Source organism: Excalfactoria chinensis, chromosome 7 (assembly GCF_039878825.1).
Source record: "Excalfactoria chinensis isolate bCotChi1 chromosome 7, bCotChi1.hap2, whole genome shotgun sequence".
Taxonomy (NCBI): Eukaryota; Metazoa; Chordata; class Aves; order Galliformes; family Phasianidae; genus Excalfactoria; species Excalfactoria chinensis.
The window spans coordinates 24,109,219-24,127,084 of record NC_092831.1 but is presented as its reverse complement, the minus strand read 5'-3'; the positions used below and the strand labels follow the sequence as shown (position 1 = coordinate 24,127,084).

The following is a 17,866-nucleotide window of genomic DNA, read 5'->3' as shown; positions in this document are numbered from 1 at the left end:
CCAGACATATGTTAAGTATCACTAACCAGCACCTGTTTTCTCTTTATTCCCATTTCTCTTTCCTTCATTTAGGCAATCTGTTTAGCTCTTCAGGCTAAGAACCTCTCCTCCTGCCAACATTTTTCAAGCAAACTCAAAGTTGCCATAGCAATTAATAATCATTTTTGTTTTAGGCTACAGAAACAAACTGAAAGAGCAGAGGCACCAGGAGGAGGTGGCAACAAAGAATTCACAGTTAGAGAAAATGCAAGAACATATTTAGCAGCAGGGGGATTATCAGAGAAAGCCTCTGCAGTTCCAGAAGAGACAGTTAGAGATACAAAATGGAGCAGGTAGCTTATAAAAAGGCTAATGCTGATTTAAACTGTACAGAATTCATCTGAAAATATGATTTCAGGTAAACTTAGGTTTTTTTCTGCCATGCAATTCCTGTGACAAGTCCCAAACTTGCAGTAACTCTGTTGCACCTCTTTTACAATTGGTTACAATAGTCATTGCTACCACAGTTGCCCTAAGCTGGAGAAATTCCTCAACCTAGCTTTGATGTAACATCGCAAGGCGTTAGCAACAATAACATCACTGCCATATTTGTTCATTTCTTGATGTTTTCAGCATATTTGATATCTCCTCTGAAAGCCCCAGACACTGCATAGCTGAAAAAGATCCTCTTTCTAACATATATTAGCAGAGAAATCCTTGAAAATGCTAGAAAAAAAATAATCACAATTTAAGACAAACATTTTTTAAAGATTATTTTAAATGCTTGCGATATCAGTATTTCAACATAATTTTCTATTTAAAATTGATGAAAAAACAAAAATATTTCCTAAGCAGGAAGTATGAGATTAACCAATAGAAGATAGTGATTTGTTTGATGTTTTCTTTTTAAGAGGCAGACAATTGCTGACAAAGGAGCAAAGAGGTCGTGCCAGCAGCCAGTGGTGATAGCAGAACACTTCAAGTATGAAAGAAATCTAGAGGAGGAGAACGCAAGACGTGAGGCTAAGGAACACAAGAAAAAAAAATAAGGAAAATGCTAGACTAGATGTGAAGCCAGAGACAACCACAGTTTTCACTTAAGTGAATAGCTATTCTATAGAAATTGAAGTTATATTTCCACTTAGTATTAAAAAAATCTGCATGCTTAGTGTCAATCTGTGCAAGAATACTTACATAATCAGGACTCCCATTAGTGCAGTCCACACTGAAGAGCTACATTAGGACTTACTTAATCTACCTTCAGTTCAAAATGCATTAGAGTTCTTTTGCTATTTAACCAGTTTTCCAGCATTTCTCCAAATACCAGCAGCAATTCAAGTACATCTTATGCTCGAAAGCAGTCCAAAGATGCAGATAATATCTGTTTATATTACAGAAAGAAGCCCAACTTGGTTTCTGCACATACATGAAATTACAATTACCTTTATGTAATCCATCAGAACAGACTACAGCACAGAATGCTTCCGGAGCTAATTCCTATGAGCACCTCAACAAAGGGAGTCTGTACATTGCATACCAGAACACTGCAAACAGCACAGAACTCTTCTTCAAGGGATGAAAGGATACATGGCGACTGCAGCTGAGCAGGAATAGCTGTTTGTTTGCTCTACCCATCTTGTTGTTACATGAAAACATACTGTCTTGCAACAAGGTATAAGCATAAACAAAAATTTTCTTTCCCAGCCTGTTTCGAAGCTTGCTTAAAGTCAGCTCCTGGGTGAGTCCAGGCTCCTGTCCAGGTTGTGTCTCAGAAGGCACAGCTACATACTGGCATAAAGCACCAGTTAGCCAGCCATTAGCCTACTGAGTTCACAGGTTTCAAAACAAAACTAACCTGAGGAAGTCTGACTTGTGTTTTCAGTCCATTTTATTAACAGTTTGCAGGCAAAGAGGAGATTCCAAACCAATATCTGCAATTCTAATAAGCACCTCTAACAGAAGCTACTGGACTAGAACACAAGGTATTTTTCATCCATTGGTGTTTTGTTATTTTCAGCTACTTGAAAAGCTAGGTCTGAAAACCACACAGAATTAATAATACTTGGCAGGGGTCATTGTAGTGAGCTCTTTCAGCTAAAGGTTCCAACCTTATTCAAACGAGTACCAATGTTTTTTTCTTTACCAGATTGGTGCTATTCTCATTCCCAAAGCTATTTTCCCAGACTGCAACTACAGTCTGTGTATACACCACATTGATAGGAAGTAAAAACATTTGTGTTTTATCAGGCAGTGAAAATTAACCTAGACAGACCATGATAACCTTTATAACCTCTCGAGGTGCCAGAATACATTTTGCTTATCTTTCGCAGCTTCACCATAGATTCTTTGGACCACTTCAGTAGAAAGAAGAAACAAAAGTTGAATCTTTTTTTACAAAAGGTATGAAGGCCTTATTGCTGACTTTTGGAAGAAATACCCAAATCAATCAATCGATGTGCTGTTGTTTCAGTAGAGGCAAGTTTTCAGTATCAACAGTAAGATAAACTATAGCAAGGTAAGATCTTTTCTTTGCTAGTCATCTGCTTGACTAATATTATCTAGTGAAATAAAACCACATTTGCAGATCCAAATTGTATTGTTGTTCCTGTACAGTCTCCTGTGAAGAGGAGTAATCAACTTCTGTGATCTCCCTAAGCTGAAGCTTAACTTCTGACTGAATTCAACACACGCTAAACATAGGTTCTAAAAGCAAGACAAAGACACTTGTCTTCCAACTACTTCCAACTTGCAGTTCCTACAGTTCTTTGTATGGTGTCTCAGAACCTGATCATCTCATCTGCGAAAATTTACCAGTGCATCATTAGTTCAAAAGTGTATATGGAAGATGCCCAGGTCTGCACAGGTACTTAAGTACCGTATTCTTAAAAGTAATCCTAATTCAAAGTAGGAAAAGCTAAAAATTATAAAGTGTGTAGAGCTTCTAAATACATAGTTATTTAAAATCTGCAAGAGACTTCAAGTCTTTTCATTTTAACAGAAGTCCATAAGCCCACAAGCATTTAAACATTTAACTTCAAAATCTCAGTCTGAATTTACAGTTGACTACGTAGATATATTTAAGAAAATATACAAATACTTGAGACAGATAAGCTTTAAAGACCTCCATGTGCAACCTGATATTTTACGCAGCACTTATCAATGCAGTTTTTACGTAGTATGATAAGGAATATCAAATATATTTGCTTCATATTTGAAAATATTTAAACTGCTTTAATATTTGAAGTCAATAGCCTCTAAACCTTCCTGCTGCGAAGACCGTTTCTTTTTCCAACATTCACTGCTTTTTTTTAATACTAACAACCAAAAACCACTGAGCAGGAGCAGCTGTCAACAGCTGAACTGAGTTCTTCTGACAAACAGGTGAGCATGTCAATGAAGAATACACTGCATTTCACAAGCAGGAAGAGATTATTTTCTCTATTTTTCTTCAACATACAAAGGAGACTCTGATTTCTAGTCACGAGCTTCAAATCCATGAATGGTTTAGAAAGAGCAATCCAGATCATTTCCTCAGAACAGTTATTTGGAAAATTGTTACTTGATTAAAAGAAATGAATGTAAAACCAAGTCTTTACCCTCTCAACTTCAGAATGTATTGTTTATTTCAAAGTACAACTTGAAAAAAATGAAGCTCCTTAAAAAGGTACCAATGCACGCGTAGCTTGTTTATCCTCACATTTTACACGAAGCTCTCCATACTAATCTTGTAGTCAGAGCACAGTTTTCCTATTCCTACTGTTCCACAAACAGTTGCAACTGTACAGACATTGCTTTAGATCAGCAGCTCTGTTCCTTGATGCTTGATAACAGATCAAAATGAGGTCAAGTCGTTTTGCCACTGGTACTAGGTCCGCTCTATAAACAGACATGTTTCAGGAGAGTGTTACACAACAGGGAAAAAAAAACCACACACACACAAAAAAGCAACCTTAGCCTCAAGCTTCATTCCACTGAAGCTGAAATAGTATTTGGCAGGAAGCTCTCCTCCATACCCTCCAGTGAGGCCGTGCTTCAAAACTAGAAAACTGCTATAGAAGAGCATGTTAAAGAGACTCAAAAGAGTTAAGGGAACAGCAGGAACCAAAGAAAGCTGACACGGCAGCAGTACTAGCATCAAACACAGGGGAACTGGATTCTTTTCACATCCCCACCTTCGGTTTCCTGAGTGACCTCAGTAAACTACTGTCCTCTGTGCCTCTGTTCCTAATTTACAGAACTGGGATAATGAGAAGTTATCTACTAACAAGAGCATTATAAAAATTAAATTAGAGGAGATCTGATAGCAATTATAAGGCTGTTTTATTTCTGCTATTTTGAAGTAAGTTTAGTGTTCTCAAAAAGCAACTGGAGCTAAGTCCAGAGAAGCCAAGTTGTTCTGCATCACAGGAAGAAGTGAATAATATAGTGTACTTTAAGATTGAAGTCCCACATTCTAATATTTATTAATCAAAAGTTTTAATCTTTTAAAGAAGTTCAGTGCCACCATGCACTAGTAGAAGTATTAGCAAAAATATACCAGATACTGGTATAGCAAAAAAATAATAATTAGACAAACCACAAGCATAAAAGTTCCTGTATAGCTTTACAGCCAGAGCGATAAAAACTGCTCAGACAGCTCATTTCCAATTTCTTCCAAGTATGCCAGCACTAAAATGCTTTTAAATTAACTTGTCATTCATAAATGAACTTGATTTACAAAACCAAGCCAGGAACAAAGCCCTACACACCTGCTGAAAAGCTGATGCAGGGACAATGCAGAAACCCTGCCCCGCTTATAACATTCCATCGGAGCTTTCACACCCAATCAAAGTTACTCAGACTATTTAGAACCTGCAACCAGCTACAACATGAAGACGACCCTCAAGTGTGCTGAGGCATTTTGATATTTCCATGTCATCCATCATAGAGAGATCACTCATTAGTACCACGATCATTTGAAACGTAGACATCAAACCTCTGTATTTTCTTCCAAGTTGCATTTTCAGTCTAACTTTTGTGCATGAAGTGAAGCAGTATGTAACTATGTGAACATTCCCTAACAGAACAAGAAACAGTTAGTAGTCTTAAAGAGTCACCTGCTATGCAATCCAGTAAGTATATTGCTCATGGAAGCAGAAAAAAGTAAATGCTTTTATAGGAGGTATGTTTACAGACCACAACTTTTTTTCTGCCTTTTATGTAGTGGAGCTAGAAAGGAAAGCCCCAATTATCTTCTTTCACATTTTTGTTCATTTCCAAACATGTGAAAAGAAAATACAAATTGTTTATAAAATCGTTTTTCTTGTTTATTTTAAATGAAGCTGGTACAGACAATGTCCATTCAAAACCCATGTCCCAGGCCAAAAGGTACAAACAAGAGTGTCAAAGTAACACCAGTTGCCTGCTGTGAACATTCTTGCATGAATACCTGCGTGTACTAATTGCTATATGAAGTTAAAATGCTTCTGGGCTCTTCTGGCAAGATTTAAGAATCATTAGGGTTTTCAATTCTATGTCTTCAGCAAAGCCATCTCTGGAGCAAGGTACAGATGACAACGGTTCTAGGTTTTTCATTTCCAACTCTGGTCTTCTTCGTTGGGCCATCAGCACAACTTAAGCAAAATAGCTCTGAGTTACGGATACATGATTTCTCCACAGTTTAGTTCTGAAAAACTTCATCTCGCACTGAAAGTTATAGTCCAGGAGTGAAACAGTCACACATCAAAACTTCAGGGCAGATATGGAAGTCATTAAGAACACTCGCCCACCTGGCAGATCTTACAACCTTCGTGCCTGAAATGCACGAACTTAGTGAACATACAAATGCATGTGTGTACATGTATTTCTAAAGGGGAGGGCGGAAGGGAAAAGGAGAGCAGGGCTGCAGCTGGATCACAGAAGTTCAGCACAATGAAAACAGAAACAATAGTGTATAATGAGCACGAGAATTTAAAATACCAGACGCTTGAAAATAAACTCCCAGAGATGGGGTGCCAGTTTCAATTCAGTGTTGAACACCACATTACAAAAGAACTATTATTTAAAAATAAAAAAGGATTAAGGGGAAATAAAACAAACAGAAGGATCTAAACTGTTGAGTGACCCCCCGTCTGTTCCTGATAAACTTCAATCACATCTTCCTCCTCCATCCCCAGCTGTGAGAACAGAGAAAAAAAAACAGCACAATTGTTACAAATCTGGTGCACTGAATTCAGAGCAGGTCCTAGAAAAGCTATCTGATGCTTTGTTCTCCTGCCTCATCATTTTTCAAACGACAAAGGGATGAGAAATTTTTCACTTAATACCTCACTAGCCAACACTCAGGATCTTAAATATTTTTTCTTCCATCATATACATTTCAGCACATCTTCTCAGTCAAAGCAATAATCTTGTCTGTGAAGTCTAAATCCACTTGTGAAGCAGCGCACATCAGCTTGAAAATTACTAGCTTTGCTTTCCTCTAAACTCCTTCTTGGGCAACAGATGCACAGGAATGTAACTACCAACACTGTGAATGCATCCGCTGTATAGCCACATGGATTATATACTGCGTGCTGCTAAGCACGATACAGCTAAGACATACAGCTTGCAACTTAAAGCCTGTTTAGAGCTGTTGTCTCAAACAAAGTAACATGTTCATTGTGGAATTCAAGAAGTTCGGTTTTTTTTCAGAAGCTCATCATTATAACTCAGTATTTCACGAAGCTGGGAGGATTGGCTCACGAAGCTGGGAGGATTGGCTGACACGCCTGAAGGCTGTGCGGCCATTCAGAGAGACCTGGACAGGCTGGAGAGCTGGGCAGTAAGAAACCGGATGAGGTTTAACATAAGCAAGTGTAGAGTCTTGCATCTTGGTAGAAATAATTGCATACACCAGTACAGGTTGGGGGAAGACCTGCTGGAGAGGAGCTCTGCTGAGAGGGACCTGGGCGTCCTGGTGGACGACAGGTTGGCCATGAGCCAGCAGTGTGCCCTTGTAGCCAAAAAGGCCAATGGCATACTGGGGTGCATTAAAAAGAGCGTAGCCAGCAGGTCAAGGGAGGTGATCCTCCCCCTCTACTCTGCCCTGGTGAGGCCTCATCTGGAATACTGTGTCCAGTTCTGGGCTCCCCAGTACAAAAAAGACAGGGATCTCTTGGAAAGAGTCCAGCGGAGGGCCACAAAGATGGTGAAGGGCCTGGACCATCTCCCCTACGAGGAGAGACTTAGGGAACTGGGTCTGTTTAGCCTTGAGAAAAGAAGGCTGAGAGGGGACTTGATCCAGGTTTATAAATACCTGAGGTGTGGGAGCTATAGTGGCGAGGCTGGTCTCTTTTCAGTAGTGCGTGGGGACAGGACTAGGGGCAATGGGCTGAAACTCCAGCATAGGAAGTTCCGCACGAATGTGCGCAAGAACTTCTTTACGGTGAGGGTGACGGAGCACTGGAACAGGCTGCCCAGGGAGGTGGTGGAGTCTCCTTCTCTGGAGATATTCAAGACCCGCCTGGACGCCTACCTGTGCGACGTGGTGTAGGGAGCCTGCTTTGGCAGGGGGGTTGGACTCGATGATCTCTAGAGGTCCCTTCCAACCCCTATAATTCTGTGATTCTGTGATTCTGTGATTCTTCCTGCTGTATCGTAACAATTGGTGGAAGTCACCGGATAGCAAAAGTAACCTGTTTGCAGTTTATTCACACTTTCATCTAATAAGTGTGAACAAAATACATGTTTGTTTCAAATTCAAGCTGAAGATCTAGTACAACAACCCATCAGTTCCCTCAGACTGTTTTCCACTATATATGAAGGTCCAATCAGTCTTTGTTCTGACCTATGTACCAACCTTATTAAAAACTTCAGTCAGACAAGTATTGTCAGACTACAATAAGTCAGAGATGTATTAACAGATGGGCTACATTTAAAGAAACAAATCAGGTTAATGTAGAAGAATGGATAAACTAACAAATTTTGTAATTATTTTCTCCACTGAATGCTGTATGCAACACTCCTTGAGAATAAACTCACCTCCTTGGGGGTATGATTATCAGTAATTCTCTGACCCTCGAAGAGAAACCTGAGTGAGTTCATTGGGACACCCTTAAAAAAGAAAAAAAACATAAGAAAAACTCAACTGAGATGCACACATTGACAAAAAGCACATTTTTAACAAAAACAGCACACACATAAGTCAAAAAGGAAAGTGTAGGTTCTTGTTACACAGAGAGCTCAGCTATCCTTGCTGCTTCCATGTAAGCTACCAAGTGTCTCAAGGAAAGCAATAGTGCTGAACTGCATCATTCCTCCAAAGTTACAGTCAGGTTCTTCTAGCTCATTAACTGGGAAATTTTCTTAGCATCTCCCCTCCCCTGCCTTCTCTAAAGTACCAACTATGCACTCCCAAGGCATTACATGAGGGTGCAGCCTTCTTCTGAACCATTTATCAGCCTTTTTAAAGACTACCATAACATACAGAATATGTGTACTTCACAAACTCCTACTCTTGCTTCCACAATCTTATAACACTGTAATAAAGAATCGCAGAATCACAGAATTTTCCTTTTTTTTGCCAAAGAATGGCATCCTCTCCAGTTACAAGCTCTGCAAAAGTCCTACACTGTGAAAAATATGGATCAGAGAAAGGAGCACCCCAAGAGCAAATAACATAAGGCCACAGAACAACTAGTGTACAGCATTCCTATGTTAAAACTTAATACTGCACTTCACCTTTGCAGCTTAGACAAACACCTAACCTTTTCCTCTTCTTCCTCTTCTTTCATATGCATTATCAGCAAAGTAAGTGCAAGTGAAATATGACCTGTTTAGTGCATCATTTGCATCTCAGAAACGTTGCTTACTTGACACCAAAACCAGCGCTGACTATAAATGAAGGAATCGGGACTCTCTAGAAATCAGCCAGGAGACAGACGTAGTTCTGCCTCCTGAAACATGTATTTCTTGGAAAAAAAATCTGCACATACACATTTCCAACAGGGAATACGACTAACTGCATGAATGAATGCCAGGATCTGCTTCTTTAGTTTTCTGATGAACCCCAATTTTAGTCACTTTTTAATTCTGGTTGCAAGGATACCTGTCCTTTAACCTTTTCTCTCCTTCTTCTCTAGTAGGATAGTAGGCCATATAGCAACATTACTGTACAAAGGCACAGAAAATCTAATGCGTCATAGTATGAAAAAGGTACTTCTACAGAACTTACCATACTTTGAGGCAAATCAAACTTACCACTAAAAATATATATATATTTTTTTTAAATGATAAAACAATAGTTTTATCTACTGAATTGAACTTTAGTGCAATTGCTCAAGAAAAGGCCACATAAGGCATCTGTCACCAAAGCTAGGAGTGAAGCAGACCAGGGCCGCTAGGAATAGCGTCACTGAATCCACACTATCTGCCACAGAACCTGTAAGTGAACACGTATTTCCTGTCCTGGAACAGCAGTTACTATTTACCTGTAACAACCGTTGATACTGCCTATTTCTTTAGGTTAGGGTACAATAGCTGGTGCAAATTTATTATCATACTTGTGACAGTAACAACGTATAAGGCTGCCCTCATCCCAAGCTGCAGTATTCTACTTCAAGAAAGTTTCAATCTTCAATTCAATGGGATCCAGAAGATCTTAGAGTAATTTCAAATGCAAGCCTGGACGTTTTAAAAGATTACTTCTACACCTTCTGAACAGCCACTGAATATTCAGTGTCATGGTTTCACAAACCTGTCTTTGACAGTATGATTCTTTGAGTTTCTTGAGGTGTGTTGTCATTTTCACCTTGAAGTGAATTTCACTGCTGTCCTATGAATAGAAAAAAAAACCAATATTCCTTCAGCAACTGCTTACATTCTGTATGCTCATTTCAAAAGTTTCATTTAAAAAGTCTTACAAAAAAAGTAGCACAGAACACTAATTATCACTGGGCATAATTTAGTGACTGCTAAATCATCTTAGAGGTTCGTGTTATGCACTTACATTCAACACTTTTGCAGGAAGCCCTGTGTTGAAACAGATGGCACAACACAGCCTTCAGCTCACCACGGACAGTTTTGGATTAAGAAGTACTAAATACCATACTCAGCTCAGTCTGTACTCCATCTTTAACCAGCTGACATACTTACAAAACACAAACATACATATGCAGGGGACTTCTGCTCTAAGATTCTACGAGACAAGTTAAAGCTTGTATTTCAAAATATATGCAAAACCTTGTTCAAATAGAGCAATTATCTGGAGCTTAGGATACAGGCTAACTTGGCAACATAACATCAACCTAAAGCAAAATCTCAGCTCTCATTATTCTGCAGTTCTTCCTACAAGCAGTAAGGTACAAATCATTGCATTTGTCAAAATGGCTACAGATAAAGCAGATCACGAAAGGTTCTGTGCAAACACAGCTTTTGAATGTGTTCTCATCACAGCTGATTAAACCAGCAAGACTTGAGTTTACGTTAGCATCACTTAAAATAATGTCTCCAGTAAACAGCAACTGTACTAATACTCCAACAAACACCGAGTTAAATCAAATGAACTAATGGTTCTTTGTGGAGTTCTTCTGTTCTGAATGAGTTGAGATATCTATTTAAACAAAACAAATTCAGACTTATAATCCATCACCCATTACCAACAAGCCAATCAACAGAATCCTCTTCCTATTCTTAACCAGTAGGGTTGATCCCATGTTTGGCATACATGAACTTCAAAGACCCAAATGTAAGAGTATGCTAACACACGTTGCTGGCAATTGGTAAAAGACTTGCACTGAAGAACTGAACACATCAGCTTCTCTCCCATTCATTACAACATTCTAAAAAAATCACACCATCTCCCAAATAACCATTACGTATAAACTCACCTGCCCAATGACTTTGAGTTTAATGTATTCCCCCTCTTTCTTATCTCCTAAGTCCTCAGCTGAAGGCTTTGCTTCCTGCAGGAAAAGCATTAAAAATAAATAAATAAATATTATGATTGAAGTCCAACTCTTATTTTCAGTAGACAAGTGACATTCATCATAATAAATTCACACTTCAATGTATCTTATTTCTTTCTCCATACATGAAAATAGTAGCATACTACTACAATAGGCTACCTGTCTGCACGTGAGAAGTTAATGATGGAAGGAGCAGCATGAAGAACATAAAAAGGACCATTGGGAAGCACTGGAGCAGGCTCCCTGGGGAGGTGGTTGAGTCACCATCCCTGGATGTGTTCAAAACCAGTTTGGATGTGGTGCTCAGGGACATGATTTAGCGGAGGGTTGTTAGTTAGGGTAGCATGGCTGGGTTGCAGTTGGACTCGATGACCTGGAGGTCTTTTCCAACCTGAACAATTCTATGATTTAAACATAAATGACAGATGAAGAAATATGGGAGATACACTTTTATACCACTCACTCAACAAATAGATAGTAAAAAAAATAAAGGAAGTATACCAAGAGACTCAGATACTTAGGAAAAAAAAAAGACAACACGAGTAAACAAATATTTCTAACTCCCTACCGGTGTAAAGGTAGTGAACCACCAAAAAAAGTTCCAATTTTACATGGTATCAACAGTAGTTATTACTTTAAAAAGAACGGTAACCAACCTTTTCCCATGACTATAAAGCAACATCAGTTCTCAGCTTCCTTCTAGTATGTTTGTTATAAGATTAATTCTTAAAAATGAAAGTACTTCTAAGAACATCAGTGCTTTGGTATCTCTCCAGGATAAGAATCAAATGTACAGGAAACTCTGAATCACCATTTCAAGCACTAAAGCTCTTCAACTTAAGTGCTATATTCTATAAAACAAGAATCAGGGACATCAAAGTTCTCATGTTAACTGCTGATAAATAAGACAAGTCAAAAAGCAGGCAGTATTAGCCCTATCCCTTGCCTATCACTACACATTTGGACCAGGACTTTGGTTAAGTTCCATTACAACACAAAGGATCCCATACAGAAACCATCACAGGTCCAGATGGTACTTAATCAAAAAACCTTCCCAAGTAATCAGAAACACGGACATCCTGCTGATCATGTTTCATCTTCCTTTTTCATTCTGCTGCTGAGCACAGTAGACAAAATAAGCAGAACGTGTGCAGGTATCCGATACCTGTGTTCCCAGTCATAAAGGTGATTTTCCCCAAGTACGTACAAATATTCTTTGTATGGCCGAACTTGAAATGCATACTACACCTACACATTAAGACCATCCAGATAGATCTCTATCTCCATATTAAAGTAGTAGGTAAGCCTTTCTGAGCATCTCCCCTCCCCGTCCTCTTGCCACCCCCCAGAGGTTAAACAAGCACAATGTTCCTACTTACCTGTCCAGTGTGAGGTGTCCCTGCCTCTTAGAGGTCCCTACCAACCAAAACCATTCCATGATAATAACTTGAAAAAGGGGAGTGGGGGGAGGAGAGGGAAGTCTGCAACTACCTCCCTTACGTGCACTACTCAGTCTGGAAAAAAGAAAGAGGAAGTGCTCTTTGTTTAAGTTTGAATACTGCCTCAAGCCTGATCCATTCCATTTTTGCATCAGCAAAAGCCATAGACTCCACCTGGCCTGAGACTCAGCTGGGCCCAATCTAGACTATTGGGACTGATTTATCACCCTCAAAGATCAAATAAAAAAAACTAACCCCAAGCCTTCCAGAAACTAGACACTCTCGAGACTACAAGCAAGTCATTTTGGACACAGTAAAAGAGTCTTTACCAGTAACAGTCTCAGTAAGCAAGCTTCTAACTAAAGTTTTCCCTTTCTAACATATCTGAACTCTAAACTTATGGAGTATTTGCAGGAATAAAACTATGCTGTCTTCCACTCCTAAGTGACAAAGGGAAAACAAGAACCAAGACCTGTCCTGATAACTTGCACAAGCAGCATTTTTACTGCCTACATGCAGGATCACTAGCCTCAAGGAAAGAAAATGTTTCACATCTCTACATATGCAAAATAAGTAACAAATTTCTCCTGTATGTAAGAGAATTTAAGACATCTGGTCCTTTCAAAGGACTTTTCAGATCAGGTATTGTCTTAGTTTACTTCTGCATAAGAACTGAATCGCACAGCAGCACGTTAGCCCAGAAGAAGTACTGGCACCTGTTCAAACACTTCTGTGCGTTGTAACATTTACCTACTTAGCTCCTATAAACAAATCATCCTGTAAAAGGTATGACAAAATACCATTACTACTGTAACAGCACTTCTGTCCAATACAGCTGGAAAGCAATGATTCCTGCGTCATTTGTTCTGTACCCTCAGGAAAAGAAGACTCAAGTACTAAAATCTAATAGGAAGAGCTGCGAGCAGTAGGGAAAGCTGAGGGAATCAGAGTCCTAAAACATCCCATTATTAAGATGATTGTTTAAAGCCCAAGCAATTTATTACCCACAAAAATCAGTGCTGAGACAGAACTTTAGGAAAAGAGAAACAGGGTCAAACCTATGTTGACAAAAATAATACTTTAATAAAACAACGCAAAAGGTTTGAAATCAATACAAGACCTTCCAAGCTTAGAACACCGTTATTCAATGCCAAATGGTAAAGCCCAAGAAAACCTTTTAAGAACAAAGAAAGCAAGGAGATTGCAAGTTAGTAAAGCAGCGTTCACTAACAAAGCCCTGGATCGCCAGCCCACCAGCTATCCCCCAGACTTTCACTCGCACTGTGAAAATGAATGGTGTTGCTGTTCCATCATGAAACCCTACTTGAAAAGAAAAAACAATCACACAAACAAAAGAATACCCCAATGCTCAGTTCTAACTTTCCAATAGAGCTCTGAAGTTTTAAAGACCCTTTTCTGTAGTCAAACCTATTTGGCTAAAACTAGGTCACAACATAGGTAAACATAGTCAAAAACATAGTCAAACCCTTTTCACCTAAAGAGCATGAAGTGAGGCCCCTAGTACTGTCTCACATTTATGTCAACACCGAATTCATGACCTTAAAGCAACCAAAGCTTCTTGGATGAAATGCACTGAGTGTGCCAGGTACTTGCTGCTGTAGCTGACAGAACCACAAAACAAGCATTGTAAGCTTGCGTGCTACAAATTTCCTCCTCCAGTTTTCTCAAGTGCTCAGACTTCACTGTCTAAACATACCCAGATGCTTCCAGCTTTTTTAAAAGCACAATAACAGAATGCATACAACTGCAATACATTTCATTATCTAGCCAATGAACTCTGACATTTGCTACAGGAGTGAGAGAATGTATAAAACTGTGCCACAGCATTCCACTTGTGGTCCGGGAAGAGACAAACACCTGCGTTCAACGACAGCAAAAACAACCCAAGATACTTCAGAGAAGGGAACCATTTTTCTCTCCTGCTCGGACCCACCAAGCAGCCACATGCTTTTTGCAGGTTGCCTTTCTTACAATAACTTTTATGACAGAAAAAGTACATCTGCCATTGGGAATAAAGTTGCTAAATCAAGCATGCTTCTTGATTTATACTAAAAGGGTGATGATTTTGGCTCACTACTGCCAAATGACATCTATCCTCTTAGTAACTTAATTCCAGGGCCACAAGGTAGACCCTGCAAGCAACACCCAATTTCAGGCTGTAGCAATGGGACAGATCAATATGATGGGAAAGGCATTACAACAACGGCGTGATGATGGAAGGACCAACACAGTAGAAGAGTGCTATAAAGGAGTAAAGAAGATTGCTCACCCATATCAGAAGATTCCAGGTTCATCAAGGGAAAGCTCCACCAAGGAGGGATCTCCAGAAAGAGATCCTTCCCCAGTGGCAGTCAGCCCTTCAGTGGGGTCTAGCAGAGATGCAGCAGGCTTCTCCCCTCCTGGTCACACAGCTGAACTGCCTTCACCTATGCTCCCAGGGCTGATCTGGTCCTTTCCCCAGGTGCTCACAGTGGTTCAGGCCATGACTCAACAGTTCCCATACAGAGGCAAGTTATTCTAGTTGATATTACTTCAACTGATTACTTTGATAAACAAGGGAAGAAGGTCTACAGCTCTGCATCACTGCACACTGTATGCTTACTTAGGCAGCTGTTAAGCTCTTACTGCAGTCTCCCCAGTACAGACACAGCTAGATGACAACATTTACCTTAGCTATTTCCAATAAATCAGTGTGGGCTGTTATTCTAAGACCAAAAAGGTAACTCCATACAGTAAATTTTACTTCAAGCAGTTCCAAACACGTATGTGCTTTAGCAGGACTGGGCTGGAGAAGGAATTACTTAATGAAAGCTGCTATGTGTTAAAACATGCCTTAATTCACAAATGCAGAGCACTACAGAATGGGTCACGTGAATAACAGCCTACAAAATCCAGTTCAGAATGTGCGCTTTCTTTCTAGGCAGCCACTTTCCTGCAGCTCCCTGCGCTGGAGACATGCCCTAATCAGTGCCAGCAACAGCTGCGCTCACAGAGAGGGGCAGGAGCATCCTCACCATCACAGCTGCACAGGGCTGAAAAGCAGCGGATGACCACCAGCACGTACAGCAATAATTTCTATTCACAACCCATGGGGGCTACCCTGCACAGCAGATAAAGCGTAACAAGTTTTGGATAGCTGTAATTCCCCGGTTGGCACCGTTACTATTCTTGACTTCACAGCACTGCAAGAAACATTTGTAGATACTAACGCTGATTTCTCAGGATTCAAATGATCCTGACAAAGTTAGAAAACACTGCCATATGAAAGTACTATAAACGACAAAGTCAAACAGAGCACAGATTGCAATTGGAACGCTGTCGTAGCTCCCAGCCAGCAGGTCACACAGCCCAACGCAACGGATGCGAGCAAAGGGCTCTGTGTGCGCCTGCCGAGCGAGCCAAGAACTCGCCGTACAAGGAACTATTGAGGTCCCCGGCTGACGGGTCAGAACTGACAACATCGCGGCGTACTAGCGGAGGCAAAACAGGGTCTGGGTGAAGGACCGGATGTTTCATACGTGCAAACAACGCCGAACCGGGCAAGTCAGAGTTCACCCCCGCCCCCCCCCAAACGTCCGCGTTCCTAAGGGAGCCTCGGCGAGCTCGGCCCAACCCGCGCAGAGCCCGCTGCAGGGAGCAGCATCCTACCGCACCGCATCCTACCGCACCGCATCCTACCGCACCGCATCCTACCGCACCGCATCCTACCGCACCGCATCCTACCGCACCGCATCCTACCGCACCGCATCCTACCGCACCGCCGGGACACGGAGCACGAACGGAAACGAGCAGCTGCCGCGCGCCGCCCCCCTTCCCCCTTCCGCAAGGAGAGCGCCCCGAGGCCGGCCCCGCTGCCGGTGCCCCGAACGGGGCGGGATGGGGGGATTCACCCTCAGCGAGGAGGGAGCGGAGCGGGAGGCAGGATCCGACCGGGGCGGGAGGTGCTCCCCACTAGGGCAGCGCACTCCCCGACGGGACAGCCCCACTTCGCTCGGCCCCGCCGTCTGCAGGGGCTGCCGGGGGGGTCGGGGGGGGCGCGGAGGGAGCGGTTTCCGCCTCTCGCCAGGGCCGCGGGGCTTCGTACCGCCGCTCCCCCCGCGGCCTGGGCTCTCCGCGTACCTGGTCCGACATGGCTGGGCGCGGGGCGGGCGGCGGGCTCGGCTGGGCCGCTGCGGGGCTCGGCTCCTTTCTCTGCCCGCAGCGCAAACACAGGCCGCGGCGCGGGCGGGATTTCCTGTGCGCCTGAGCTCACTTCCCGCCGCCGGCTCCTCCCCGCCCGAGCCAGTCTCTGCTCTGCCCGCCCTGCTTCTCTCGCGTCGGCACTCGGAGCCCGACGTGCCCCGCTGCCGCTTGGCGGCCGGCACCGCGCGTGGGCCCCGAGCTGATGGAGCTCATCCCGCCAGCGGTGCCGGTGCCGCAGCGCGCGGTGCCGACGAGCCGCGTGGCGGGGAGGGCGGCATTGCCGCTGGGGGGAGCGCGTCAGTTCAGTACGGCGCCCAACCGCCCCCGGTCGGCTTCAAAACAACGCACGGTACCAACAATAGGACAAGCCTCGCCCTGTACGCCGTTGGTACTCGCAAACAAACACACAGCTGCAGCCACGTGCCGGTGCGGCTCCAGCATAACATCTGTGCGTGATTCTTAACAAAGTTTCCTACGCAATCCTGCAGTTAAAGCGCACGCTCGCTTGAGCCAGAACTCCGCTGCCCACCCCACACAGAACAAAGGCGCAGCTCCGACACGTGCACGGCCGCACAGCACGCCGACTCGCCGCTCCGCCTCGTTAAGGAGGTCACAGCCCCAAGGCACGAGAAGCGGGAGCGGAGCTGCGCCGTCTGACTGTGAGAAAGACGGGACGCATCAACAAAGCCCAGGCTTCTCTCCTTTAACTGCGTAAAAACAACATCCCATTTTGCAGGTAAAACATCTTAACGCTGCTTTAAAGAAAAACGGAGCACACACACATAAGGCTCTTCTCAGAACACTCAAAGCCATCGCTGCTGCAAACACCTGGGAATTAAGTGAGACTATTATGGGAAGCATTGCTGCTGCTCTGATTTCCTCCCTGCAACTAATCTCAGTCACCTGGAGTCCTCTCCATTAGCTCAGGTTGAGGTGCTGCTCTACTCGAGGCCACGGATGCAGCTGAGCAGGGAACGGCCTCAGCATTCCCGCTTAGAATCAGCGGGCCACCTCCTCTGCACAGCCTCTTTAGCCTACCAAACACAGGCTTTGGAACATCAAATGCCACCAGTTGGCTCCGAACGCTGGCACAGCTGCTCGGGAGCAAGAAGGATGAACAAAACACTAAGCTACAAACGCAGGGCGGCGCGGCAGGACCAGCCGTGTCCCAACACCGCCCCCTCCCGGCGGGCAGGGCGAGCTCCGCACGCACTGGCAGCGCAGGGAACTCCGAACGCGGCAGCAGGAGCCCAACAAAATGGGGACTGCGCCCACCGCGCGGCCTGCGATCACAGCCCGGCCCATCAGCCTGCCTCTCGT

The 17,866-nt window shown here is 42.9% G+C and overlaps 1 protein-coding gene across 1 annotated transcript; it reads right to left on the bottom strand.

The window, feature by feature from the left end:
* Positions 1–3,579: 3,579 nt before the first annotated feature.
* SUMO1 (small ubiquitin like modifier 1) lies at positions 3,580–16,744 on the bottom strand. Its single transcript, XM_072342324.1, has 5 exons — positions 16,484–16,744; positions 10,827–10,901; positions 9,695–9,772; positions 7,981–8,052; positions 3,580–6,134 (listed from the first exon to the last, which is right to left on the bottom strand). Exons 1-5 carry the CDS (start codon positions 16,493–16,495, stop codon positions 6,066–6,068), a joined length of 306 nt encoding a protein of 101 aa, XP_072198425.1. The 5' UTR covers positions 16,496–16,744; the 3' UTR covers positions 3,580–6,065.
* Between the last annotated feature and the right edge of the window lie 1,122 nt (positions 16,745–17,866).

Coding starts and splice junctions, on each gene's coding strand:
- SUMO1 (XM_072342324.1), bottom strand. Junction 9,773..10,826: donor AACTCAAAGTCATTGGGCAG/GTGAGTTTATAC, acceptor TTCTATTCATAG/GACAGCAGTGAAATTCACTT. Junction 8,053..9,694: donor AATCATACTGTCAAAGACAG/GTTTGTGAAACC, acceptor TTCTTTTTTAAG/GGTGTCCCAATGAACTCACT.